This window comes from Schistocerca gregaria, chromosome X, assembly GCF_023897955.1.
Source record: "Schistocerca gregaria isolate iqSchGreg1 chromosome X, iqSchGreg1.2, whole genome shotgun sequence".
NCBI classification, from domain to species: Eukaryota; Metazoa; Arthropoda; class Insecta; order Orthoptera; family Acrididae; genus Schistocerca; species Schistocerca gregaria.
Genome location: NC_064931.1, coordinates 815694791 through 815708785, shown reverse-complemented (window position 1 = coordinate 815708785; position 13995 = coordinate 815694791). Strand labels below are relative to the sequence as shown.

Sequence of the window (13995 nt, the reverse complement as noted above, 5' to 3'; positions counted from 1 at the left end):
ATGCTGAGTTCGAATAAGTAATGATAATTCTCAACAGAAGTGAAAAATGGGAAAAGTCTTATAAATGTCTATAAAAGTTGACACCTGATGTCAAATTTCCAAATCAAAATCTCTTGGTTGCTATCTTCAACCAAAAATTACTTCAATCACACATACGCCTGACACTGAAAAAAATAAGTAATAAAAATCTCTTACATGTTCTGTGCTCTGTAGTTCTTATATGTTTGAAGGATATTATTTTTAATAAATTTTGAACTAAGGCTGCTGTGTATAACAATTTTATATTGCCAAGCCAATAATAGGCTAAAAACCATCACTTCCAGCTGTCAATAGTGAGCATTAGTTCAGTACCAGTCCAGTACTCAATCACCAATAGCCAAAAGATGGTGGTGGTAGTGGTGGTAAGAGTTAACCTAATACCAGATCAACAACAAAATAAACTGTTGACTACAGTAACCTTAGTATATGCTTTATTAAATATGTCACTCTTCTGACGATAATAGCAGTAGTAATGTTATCAACAGAAACAATACATAAAAAAATACATTGTGATGAAAGAAATATGAATTTTACAGAAAGTAAGTAAGTAAGTAAGTAAGTAAGAAAGAAAACGGAGAACAAAAATATGGACAAGAAAGAGAATGCACGTACTTAATCTGGCCCACAACAAAACAAAATAACATCAAATTACCTTCCATTGGGAAAGTGAAATACACTCCGCAGCAATGATATAACTGTTAAAATGATAAAGTGCAGCAAACAGTAGTCGTTTCCATTCTAGCTTTATTAGAGCAGATCCAGATTTCAGCTAGTTGCTAGCTGAAAACTGGCTCTCCTAAGCATTTTGAAAAATAATAAATTCTGTAAGCACCTACCACTACAAAAATGGTGAGAACTCTTAACTTCAGCATAATTTTCTCCAATCTGAGCACATCCTATTTTCTAACGTTTGCATTAAATTAAAACAATATTATCCATAGAAATGAAGTTAAATAACTGTTTACAGGGATCACAGTGTGAAACAACTCTTATAAGAAGCTATATGGGTCCAAGGTCCCCCACTGCTGTGGTTATTTACATCCAACCCATCCCACATTTTTCTGCAGTAGACAACATTTTTAATGCATTCAGAAAAATATTCCATGGAATTACTGACTATCATCCAGGATTTAATACACTTTTGTTTACCTGATCAGCACTGCACTACTAAACATCACAAAAACCCCAACTTCCATTGCTCACCTGCAAGTACTCATCACGTTCCTTTGCTAGCCTTTTTAAATGGACTAGCATTAGATCAGTAGGAAAAACTTCACTTGTAGCATCTTGTATTAAAACAATTTGTGGATTTTCTGTAACCTAGAGACAAAAAATTTTAATGTAGAAGTAATAAATATTAATTCTATTAAATATTATCAACAACAAAACAATATGAATAATAATGTTATTTCTACTGTTTACTTCCTAAAACTTAAATGTCTGAAGTTCTAATATGAGGGTGGATGGGATAAAGTGAAGAGGGGCAACTACAAGGAGACGAGTGAGAGGATGAGGCTTCCCATCAGCAAAAAGAGCCACCAGGGATGTCAAACGGGGTGAAGTTATATAGGTGGTTATAATTAAACTTATGCTACTTAAGAGGGCCCTCACAAAAAACAAGTGAGCGTAGGACAATAAAACTTTGTGGAAACATTTGTAAGGACATTCGGAAGAGACATAATGAAGAAACCACTGAAAGAAACATTTTAATTTCCACATGAGAGAGTAACATGTGTCAACTGACTACCATGTTTCGGCTCAAGGTTACAAATGTTGCTCAGTGTAATGATCATCTGCATCCGTGACAGCCTGGAGCTGTACTATAGATACCATTTCGCAATTGTTCAAAGCACTATACAAACAGTGGACCACAGAATGTTCAGCTGTCATGACACTGCTCATGCATTGCCTGAAGATGGCACATTGTGCCCAGCACTCTCAGCCACAGCAACAGTAACTTCTTCAACAAGCTGTAATGCAATTGGCCATCGGCCTCTCCCAGGAGAAATTCTCAAATTATCAGTTAATTGGAACTTCTGGATCACGTTCTTCAACCCTGGTGTGGAAAGACGACTTCTCCATAATCCTTTAATACATCAATATTCACGAATAGCAGTAACACTATTGTTGCTGTTTTGATAAAAAAGCTTTACGAGTAAAGCCCCGCTCATCTTGTCAAGACATGTCGACTGCAGTGATAATGCACACTGATGATTTTGTTTCAACTCCGCATCACAGTACCAGTACTGGGGTCTAATAGCAGTCGTGATGCTAGCACTACTAACAGTGCAAATCCTGCAGTTCACAGTCTAAACATCATTTCTATAAGTTGGGTACCCATAAAGTAAATAGATTTCTGTCTACATTGGTTTCACTAAACCACCCTGAACACTAATAGGCAGTACCAGCCATTGCAGCCTATTTCTGTAAAGCATACTAACAATCAATTAGAGCTAGTTGTATTCTACTCAAATTTTTAATTACAGAAATTATTTGTAGATTGGTTCTTTTTTCAAATCAAGATATTATGTATATTACTACGTATGTAGCTACTTTGAAGGGACAAAATCATTGCTCATCCTCTTACACTAATTGAGAACCATTTCAACAAAACTCAACAAATGTCATTCACAGAATAATACAGGATATGTATTTTTTAGTTGTACTTCATACCACTGATTAAAAAATTTTCAAAAATATAATATTTGTCATTCATCTATATATGGATTGATGAAGGAATAATTGAAGTTCATCACTAATCTCCTTTGTTGTTGTTGTTGTTGTTGAAGTTGTGGTCTTGATGCAGCTCTCCATGCTTCACTACCCTGTGCAAGCCTCTTCATCTCAGAGTAACTACTGCAAGCATCATCATTCTGAATCTGCTTGGTGTATTCATATCTTGGTCTCCCTCTACGATTTTTACCCTCCACACTTCCCTCCAATACTAAATTGGGAATCCCTTGATGCCTCAGAACGTGTCCTACCAACTGATCCCTTCTTTTAGTCAGGTTGTGCCACAAAGTCCTCTTCTCCCAAATTCTATTTGGTACCTACTCATTAGTTACATGATCTACCCACCTAATCTTCAGCATTCTTCTGTAGCACCACATTTTGAAAGCTTCTATTCTCTCCCTGTCTAAACTATTTATCGTCCATGTTTCACTTCCATACATGGCTACACTTTGCACGAATACTTTCAGAAAAGACTTCCTAACACTTAAATATGAAAAAGGCATATTACTATATACATAACTAGGCCTAGACTGGGTCTTAGCATCTATTCCACAATGCCAGAAATCTTAACACTTAAATCTATACTTGATGTTAAAAAATTTCTCTTTTTCCGAAATGTTTCCCTTGCTATTGCCAGTCTGCATTTTATATCTTCTCTACTTCGACCATCATCAGTTATTTTGTTCTCCAAATAGCAAAACTCCTTTACTAATATAAGTGTCCCATTTCCTAATCTAATTCCCTCAGCATCACCTGACTTAATTCGACTACATTCTATTATTCTCTTTTTGCTTTTGTTGATGTTCATCTTATATCCTCCTTTCAAGACACTGTCCGTTCCATTCAACTGCTCTTTCAGGTCCTTTGCTGTCTCTGACAGAATTAAAAGTTTTTATTTCTTCTCCATGGATTTTAATTCCTACTCCAAATTTTTCTTTTGTTTCCTTTACTGCTTGTTCAATATATAGATTGAATAACATCAGATAGGCTACAAACCTGCCTTACTCCCTTCTCAACCACTGCTTCTCTTTCATGACCCTCAACTCTTATAACTGCAGTCTGGTTTCTTTACAAATTGTAAATAGCCTTTCACTCCCTGTAGTTTACCCCTGCCACCTTCATAATTTGAAAGAGAGTATTCCGGTCAACATTGTCAAAAGTTTTCTCTAAGTCTACAAATGCCAGAAACGTAGGTAAGCCTTTCCTTAATCTATCTTCTAAGGTAAGTCGTAGGGTCAGTATTGCCTCACGTGTTCCAACGTCTCTACAGAATCCAAACTGATCTTCCCCATGGTCAGCTTCTACCAGTTTTTCCATTCGTCTATAAAGAATTCATGTTAGTATTTTGCATCTTTGAATTATTAAACTGATAGTTCAGTAATTTGCACACCTGTCAACACTTTCCTTCTATGGGATTGGAATTATTATATTCTTCTTGAAGTCTGAGGGTATTTCACCTGTTTCATACATCTTGCTCACAAGATGATAAAGAGTTTTGTCATGTCTGGCTCTACCATGGCTATCAGTAGTTCCAATAGTTCTAATGGAATGTTGTATATTCCCGATGGCTTTTTTGATTTAGGTCTTTCAGTGCTCTGTCAAATTCTTCACGCAGTATCATATCTCCCATTTTATCTTCATCTATGTCCTCTTCTATTTCCATAATATTTCCCTCAAGTACATCGTCCTTGTATAGACCCTCTATATACTCCTTCCACCTTCCTGCTTTCCCTTCTTTGCTTAGGACTGGTTTTCCATCTGAGCACTTGATATTCATACAGGTCTTTCTCTTTTCTGCAAAGGTCTCTTTAATTTTCCTATAGGCAGTATCTATCTTACCCCTAGTGATATCTCTCTTCTTTATCGAGAAAAAAAGGTAGAAATTACAATTTTTTATGAATGCAAAATATTCATGTGTTAATCCCTGTTTCTTCTTTAGCACAACAAATACTTTCACATTTTTATTTGTATCTTTGTCTCGTGGGCCCCTACCACTATGGCACAGCACGTCCCCAGGTTGCGGATAGGGGATACGGCCTTCAGATATGAAGGGTAGCTGCGAATACAAAAAATAAGCAGTCGCGGACAGCCGGTGGGGACCAGGCGATGGCTTGATGAACCATCCCTGTTTCTTCTTCTTCTACTACCAAATCTATTCATCAAGAACCAGCAACATTAATGGGCATGGGTCTCTTTGAAGTAAAATATTCCAGAGGTAAACTAGGTTCCCATTCGAATCTCCGGCGGAACCTACTTCGAAGAGATTCAGGCCGAAAGGAATTATCAGGTTGGGAACATGGAACGTTAAAAGTTTGAACAGGCCAGGAACATTCCAGACATTATTAGACGAATTAGATAGATATGATGTAGACATCACAGCTATTCAAGAAACTCGATGGCAGGGGGAGGGTAGCATACAGAGGGGTAACTATACATTTTTCTATGGAGGTTCAGAAGCTCACAGTTTCGGAACAGGTTTCGCAGTACAGGGAAAAGTGCTTCACGCAATCAAAGATATAAGGTTCATTAGTGACCGACTATCAGTTATAGTGTTGTCTGGCAGGTGGAATAGACTAGTAGTAATTAATGTACACCCACCAACTGAGGACACTAAAGAGGTTGTTAAAGACGGCTTTTATGAAGAACTAGATCAACTATGGGATGAGTTCTCCTCATATGATACAAAATTAATCATAGGTGATTTTAATGCGAAGATAGGGAAAGAGGAAGAATTCCGGCCTACAATTGGGAAAGGAAGTTTGCATAACATTTCGAATGATAATGGCACAAGGGTGGTTAATTTTGCTGTTTCAAAAGACATGATTGTTCAGAGCACATATTTCAAAAGGAAGGACATTCATAATGCAACCTGGGTCTCTCCGGATGGACACACCCGAAACCAAATTGATCATGTTCTTGTAGATCGGAGATGGCACACTAGTATAGAAAATGTTAGGATTTTCAGGGGAGCAGACTGCGATTCTGATCATTTTCTTGTAGTTGCCAAAGTTCACCAACAGCTATCTACAGCAACATCAAGGTGTCACAGTGCAGAACATGTTAGGTTCGACACTGACAAGCTAAATGATGAAAGCTTTAGAAGAAGGTACATGATAGAAATTTCAAATAGGTTTGATGCTCTCAGGACTCACGAAGGTCAAGACGAGGATGTAAATAAACAGTGGATCACTGTGAGGAATAATATCAAAGAGGCAGCGAAGGTCACAATAGGTACAATTAAGAAGAACAGGAGGAAACCATGGTTTGATGAGGAATGCAAGAAATTGGTAGAGGAAAGAAGAAAAGCGCGATTTGATTGGGATAGAATGGAAGACAGAAAACGAGAGGAGATCTTGAACTTGAGAAGGGAAGTTGGTCGTAGGCTACGAGCAAAGAAGAGGGATTATTTGAACAATCAAATTACAAAAATGGAAACAAACAGTAAAACAAAAAACATTAGGGAACTTCACATAGACATAAATGGGTATAGGAAGGGCTTCAAGGCTAGGACAAATGCACTTCGAGGGGACGCTGGGGGAATACTGACAGACCCCAGTGCTATATTAAGTAAATGAAGGGCGTATTTTGAGAACCTATTAAATGTACACCAGGAAGCAGGAAATGAGCAGGCGTACGAAATACATACAGCAGAACCCCAGATACCTGAGTCAACGTTAAAGGAAGTAAGAGATGCATTCAACAAATTTAAAAACCATAAAGCACAAGGATCAGATTGCGTAACTGCAGAATTAGTTGAAAATGGGGGACAGAAATTGGTGGAAGTAGTTCACAAAGTGATAACTAAAGTATGGAACTCAGAAATGATACCTGAAGAGTGGCAGGAGTTGATTCTGATCCCAATTTTTAAGAAAGGTGACAAAATGGATTGTAGTAATTATAGAGGGATACTGCTATTACCAGTATGTTCAAAAATTTTCTCGAATATTCTGCTAAGCAGGCTTACACCATATGCAGATGAAATTGTGGGGGGTTACCAAGCCGGCTTTCGGAGAAACAAATCAACTATAGACCAAATATTCACCCTGTGTCAAATTTTGGAAAAGAAATGGGAATACAATAAACCAGTTCATAATCTTTTCATAGATTTTACAAAAGCATATGATTCAGTATTGCAGTCAAAATTGTACAGAATTCTTTTGGAACTTGGAATACAAAAGAAGTATGTTAGACTTATAGAAGCGAGTTTGAAAAACACAAAAGGTAGAGTACGTGTGGGGAAATTGGAGTTAGAAGAACTTGTAATAAAGAACAGTCTTAAGCAGGGAGATGCCCTGTCTCCGCTACTTTTTAATTTAGTCCTAGAATATATTGTACAAATGGCAGCAGATAATTCAGATGGTGTGGATTTAAATGGAAATATTAAGATATTAGGGTATGCAGATGATCTAATCATCATTAGCGATAGGAAATAATCTGTAACAGCAAATGTGAATGCGTTAATCAAGGCTAGTGAAGATGTAGGTCTAAAGATAAGTGAAGACAAAACTAAATACCTGGTTACTACTAGAATGCCAACAGCAGAAGATCAGGAAATGTTAAGAGTTGGAGACATGCCGTTTGAAAAAGTGAACACATTTAAGTATCTAGGTGTGGGCATCACTTCGAGAAATGAGATTGAATCTGAACTGAAGAAGATATTAAGGGCGGGAAATGCATGCTACTTCTCACTGAATAGATTACTTTCACTGCAGATATTGTCTAGGAATTTGAAGATTAGAATATACAAAACTATTATTCTACCAGTTATGCTGCATGTGTGTGAGACTTGGTCTCTCACTGTGCAAAATGAAAAGTCGTTTCGAGTGTTTGAAAACAAAATTTTGCAGAAAATTTTCAGAGCAAGAAGGGATGACATTAGCAGAGAGTGGCAAAAACTGCATAACAAAGAGGTTCACGAACTCTATTCAAGCCCTGACATAATCAGTATTATTAAATCACGTAGGCTGCAATGGGCGGGTCACGTACCTCGAATGGATGAGGGCAGGGCAGCGCGCAGAGTATTGGTAGGGCACCTAGAAGGAAAACTTCCTGTGGGGAGACCGAGGCATAGATGGGAGGACGATGTAAAGGCTGATTTGAGGAGCCTAGGTATTGAAGGTAAATGGAAGGAAATAGCCCAAGACAGGGACAGATAGCGAAAATATGTTGCTGCGGTAATGGACTCTCGAGTCCGCTATGACCAGTGAGTAAGTAAGTATTTGTATCTTTCCACAGGAGTGAGTGAATTTTAAAATTTATTTTTGAGTTACAGGTGTTGGAACATGAACATAATTCAACTTTCTGCCAAACCGGTGAAAACTGCCAATATTTGACAATCAATTGTGGCTAAATGGCTGAACCAATATTAACTCTTCAGTGGGTCACTGTATGTGAAATTTTATGCTCTTTCTTACAGGTGTTTGGAAATTTTCTGTAGGATGTATCATTTTAAGTTATAAGCAAAAACCTTAAAAGTCCACAAATTTCATGGTGTTTCAGCCCTCCAAAGTTTAGCATAAGCCATAAATTGTCAAAAACTCATTTAACTTTTATTTGAAATGCCTTACATCAATTAAAATTATCTTCATATGGTGCATATTTATTCACCAGCAAAACTCTAATTTAACTACATTACTCACAGTAAGAAATTTTCTGTTCGGCTTTTGTTTTATTCATATGCAGGCTCTCTCGAAACGAATAAGATCACTGAAACAAAAACATCCTGCTTTGCATGATGTTCCGATATGGTTACAGTCTATATTTAGATCTTCCTTATGTTCTGATATGGTTACAGTCTATATATAGATCTTCCTTTGAGAGTGCATTCATGCACTTCTCATGCTTTTGAACTTGACAACTCCTGCTTATCTTGCACTTTTCATCTGCTGTACTGTTTCAGAATATTCAGAACTTTCTAACATCTTAAAAATGGTGTTCCAACAAGAGCATACCACAACAGCTACGAATCTGGTAGTAAAACCGTGAATAAATATGAAAGAGAATTAAGGGAGACAATATGCATTGTTGTCTGAAGAAAGCTTAGCAAACAGTTGATTTACATTGTAGGATGATGTTGAATTGTCTAACAATAACCATAAGTGAGTTATAAGGCCACTAAATTTAACTTTTAAATTTTATGTTCTAAGTTTGAAGCATACAGTATAAAAGAACAATAAGTTGAGTTCTGTGGAATCTTGAAAAATAGACATGTCACGCTTTGTGAAAATTTTCTACAGTCAAGCGACTTTTTCAACAGCAAATATTTAGTATTGTCATATTTTCATTTAGTTATTATTAAGTATCAGAATCCATTAAAGAACACACTTCGAAAAAAATGGCGTTTGTTGAGTTCTGTTAAAATGGCCCTCAATTGGATGCTGATTTTGTCCACTACTATACACTAAGCATTTAATGTAACTTGACTCTACTATATTAAAAAAAAAAAAATGTTTAAAATGAACCTTAGTGTTGACTGTAATTTACACCTTGAATCCAAATATTCTAATAAATTATAGGTATAGCTAATAAGATACATTTTTACTTTATTTTTGTATATTTGAGGATTTCCAATTTCCTTACTGATGTTAATGACTTTTGCAACAGAATATAAAACTCCATGCTGAACCCTAGACAGTGATGAAAAGTATGTATGGAAATTATTTTTATTTCTAGTACTGTGGCTCTGACTTTCACAGTTCATCCTCCATTCACTCTTATTATTAACCATAAATATTATGAGGGGGTGTAAGCAGGTCCCTGAAGATATTTCTGCAAGAAATCACGTTATCAGTTTCAGACAATATTCGGAGTGCATACTTATGTAAAGATAAATGACTGCTAATTAATTAGCAGACTGACACCACTGAATACCTGTTTAATGCAATCAACTATTCCATGCTGTAAGGTCACATCCATGGCTCTGATACGTTCTATAAATGTTTCCTTGTTAGGGCACTGAACTGCACATCCCAAAAGAAGTAGTAACAGAAGCTTCATCTGGTCCAGACCCTCTTTGCTGTTTGGCTTTTGGCCAAGCTGTATACAGTCTGGCAACACCAAGACAATTTGACCAAGCTCCTCCTGTGAAAATGGCAGTAATGTATATTAAAAAAAAGTGAAATGAAAAGTCATGCACCTAACACCACCCAACAAAATATGTTTAAAGGGACTATTAAAACTCATGTTTGTGGACAGTGGACACATTTTTATCTTTGATACTGAGTTTCCACTGCTTTATAGACAATAAAGTCACTTATCCACTACTTTTTAGATCCTATATTTCTGGCCAGAGTTATCCCTTTAATTTCAATAGCAATATCCTACCCAACAACACGGGGAAATCCTGAAGCTCTATCTGCTCCATTCCTCTTTCTTTAGGTGATAGCTGACATGTGAAAGGCGATATTGTATTCCATAAATGATTCACGTAAAATTACTTCGCCTGACATACCATGTGGTACATTGTGAAGTGAAAATTGGTTTCCTGTCACAATCGATAACAGGTTACAAGGGTAAAAAATTTAATTCTGTGTGGCAATTAGATGCTGTAAGCCACAGCTCTGCAACAACCAGAGTTTGCCATCAAACTTGCAACTCCTTGTAGGTGGCATGTAACAACAAATGTCAAATTAGATTACATGCCACATCAGGTGAATTTGGGGACCATGACAATGTGAGGTCCATCTCTGTAGCTCAGTTGTCGCCATATCCGAATGCTATGTACAGCACCCAAGTTCAATTCCCCAATACCACCAGGAATTTTTCCTTGGTAGGAGATCTGGAATGAGGTGCACTCAGCCTCATGATATCAACTAAGAGGCTACCTGAGTGAGAAGTAGCAGCTCCAAGGTCTGGGGAACAACAACGGCCAGGAGAGTAGTGTGCTGACCCAAAGCCCCTACATCCTGCAGCTGAATGAAATAATGGGCAGAGCATGACCCAACAGCAGCTTGGTTCCAAACAGCCCATCAGGGCCAATACACAGAGGTTCAGCTTTGCAATATCAACATGAGTACACCACACAGTATGATTTTGACCTTGGGATAAGGACAGTTATCCTGCTGAAAGATGCCATCAGCATCGGGGAAAATATGAAGCACGAGTAGTTGTAGGTCATCCATAGCAATGTTCATGTAAAACTTGAATGGTTGTAGGTCATCTACAGCAATGTCATGATACCTTTGATTACTACCCTAGGTCCCATGGAAGCCCAGATGAATGTTTCCCACAGTGTAATACAACCCACACCGCCCTCTGTGCATGACACAGTGCACATTTCCAACAGCCATTTACTTGGGGGTGGTGCATCCAGACATGGCCACTGAACTAGTGTAACAAGAAGCACGATTCATCCAACCAGGCGACACATTTCTATTGGTCCACGGTCCAATCTTGGTGATACCTTGCCCTCTACAATCATAATTTGCAGTTCAGTCTTGATGATAACATGCCTACTACAATTTTAATTTAAAATCTATTGATTCAACATGGGAACCAGATGTTCAACAATGTGTGCTGAACAGTGTACTCTGATACACTTGTGCTTCCACCATATTTGTACTCTGTCATCAGATATGTAACAAATCATTGCCTATGTTGCTTACTGAGTTGGCAAGTCACCGACCTCCATGTTCTGTGAGAAGGTGATACCTACTCATGGTTTCATCAGCTTTCAATTACTTTCCACAAATGTTCACAATAGCAGCCTACCAGCTTTACCATCTACAAGGTGCTCATTCCCAGTCATAAAAATCCGCCCTTTGTCAAATTCACTTATGTCAATGGACTTCCCCTCTACAGCCTGTGTCATTGCTAGAATGATTGTCCATTCATCTCTGCACTGCTTATACACTGAGGTGACAAAAGTCATGGGACAGTGATATGCACAGACACTGACGGTGCCAGGAATGCGTACACAACATACAAAAGGGCAGTGCATTGGCAGATCTGTCATTTGTACTCAGGTGATTCAAGTGAAAAGGTTTCTGACATGATTATGGCTGCACAAAGGGAATGAACAGACTTTAAACACAGAATAATAGTTTGGAGCTAGATGTGTGGGACATTGCATTTCAGAAATTGTTAGAGAATTCAATATTCTGAGATCCAAAGTATCAAGAGCATGCAGAGAATACCAAATTTCAGGCATTACCTCTCACCATGGGCAATGCAGGGCCAGGTGGCCTTCACTTACCGATCGGGAGCAGCGGCATTTGCATAGCACTGTCAGCGCTAACAGACAAGCAACACAGTGTGAAATAACCACAGAAATCAATGTGCGACATATGATGAAGTTACCCATTGGTAGTGTGGTGAAATTTGGCATTAATGGGCTATGGCAGCATATGATCGACACGAGTGCCTCAGCTAACAGCATGACATCCCCTGCAGCACCTCTTCTGGGCTCATGAGAATATTGGATGAACCCTAGATGACTGGAAAATTGTGGCCTGGTCAGATGGATCCCGATTTTAGTTGATAAGAGCTGATGGTAGGGTTCAAGTGTGGTGCAGGCCCCACACAGTCATAGATCGAAATTGTCAACAAGGCACAGTGCAAGCTGGCAGTGGCTCCATAATGGTGTGGGCTGTATTGACATAGAATGGATGGGGTCCTCTGGTCCAACTGAACTGATCATTGCTGGAAATAATTCTGTTCAGCTACTTGGAGACTATTTACAGAAATTCATGGGCTTAATTTTTGTGGATGATAATGTGCCATGTCACTGGGCAACAATTGTTATGTCTGATGTGAAGAACATTCTGGACAATTCGAGCGAATGATTTGGTCTTCGTGATCGCCCGACATGAAACCCATCGAACATTTATGGGACATAATCGAGAGGTCAGTTCAGGCATAAAATCCTGTACTGGCAACACTTTCGCAGTTATGGACGGCTATAGAGGCAGCAGCACTCAATATTTCTACAGGGGGCTTCCAGTGACTTATTGAGTCTATGTCATGTCCAATTTCTGCACTATGCTGGACAAAAGTGGGTATCCCATGACTTTTGTCACCTCAGAGTAAGCTACCCTCACCACAGCGTGTTCCTGCAACATCAGCAAGAGGCATTCAGATTTGAACTGGGCACTAGTCATAACATTTTGGTTTATCAGTGTATGAAACATTTAAAAATAAAGAATAAAAAGAAAGGAAGCAATTAAAGTAAGCATTAAAAAGCTGGTTTATCAGTGTATGAAACATTTGAACATAAAGAATAAAGAGAAAGGAAGCAATGAAACTAAGCATTAAAAAGCTGGTTTATCAGTGTATGAAGCATTTATGCGTAAACAATAAAGAGAAAGGAAGTAATAAAATCAAGCACTAAAAAGGCAACGTTATAAAATTATGTTTGTCACTTTTTGACTAAACAGCGGATGTAAATTTAAGTGACATGGGTGCAAATAGGTACAGCGAAGCAGGGGACAGTTAGCAGTAGTAGATTCAGATAGAATGTACAGTTAGTGAAAATCTAACGCAGGTGAGCTAATGGAGTAGCTATGCAATGGAGAGAGCGCACCCACCTACCAAGTATACACAGGATGTAATGAGGGAGCACCCACATGGCTCAAATATAAGATTTCAAAATGAATGTTGTAGTGTACAGTGCATCCAGTAACTGGATGATCTACTTTTGCATTGCATACTATTTGACAATAACCAAGTACCAGACATATCAGCTTAGAACATGGAACAAATGTATCTGTGTAATAGACTAATTACACTTTAATAGACCCATCAGATGTGAATATGTAAAAGATATCATCAATCTGCTACAATGTCTAACAGAAACACTGTCAGTGGCCTTGCTTAAGATCTGTGGCAAGGTGTCATGTGAGGCAGCTACCAGGGCAGTTAAAAGGCTGTCCATAGCCTGTTTTAAGCCACTTCCTCTTTATCTAAACAGTTCTGATGTCAGTGTTCCTTTCATAACAAACTTTGTAATTCTTTGGACTGTGCTTCTTTGTTGTTCAATAAAAATATTTAGCAGCCAAGATTGCATAAATATTTCTTTATTTAACATAACCAGTTTTGATAGACTTTGCTGCCATCTTCGGGTCTTAAAAAAGTCTTTTTGTTATGCAGCATGTTCATTTTATGTTGGAGCTCATGCCAAGTTGTCATGTGGATGAAAATAAGCACATTATAAAAGGTCTGTCACATCGAAAATATTTAAAAATATAAAGCACCTCGTGCAGATGGCCATGCCCACAAATATATCAT

At 38.0% G+C, this 13995-nt stretch overlaps 1 protein-coding gene across 3 annotated transcripts in view; it reads right to left on the bottom strand.

Annotated features, from left to right (window-relative positions):
* LOC126298586 (protein Daple) overlaps nucleotides 1-13995 on the bottom strand; it is a 190164-nt gene that overhangs the window by 146160 nt on the left and 30009 nt on the right. For all 3 annotated transcript variants that reach the window (XM_049989958.1, XM_049989957.1, XM_049989959.1), the window contains exons 4-5: nucleotides 9643-9852; nucleotides 1243-1359 (exon numbers count right to left, since the gene is read on the bottom strand). In XM_049989958.1, the coding sequence (XP_049845915.1) occupies nucleotides 1243-1359; nucleotides 9643-9852 (327 nt within the window). The remainder of the gene's footprint in view (nucleotides 1-1242; nucleotides 1360-9642; nucleotides 9853-13995) is intronic.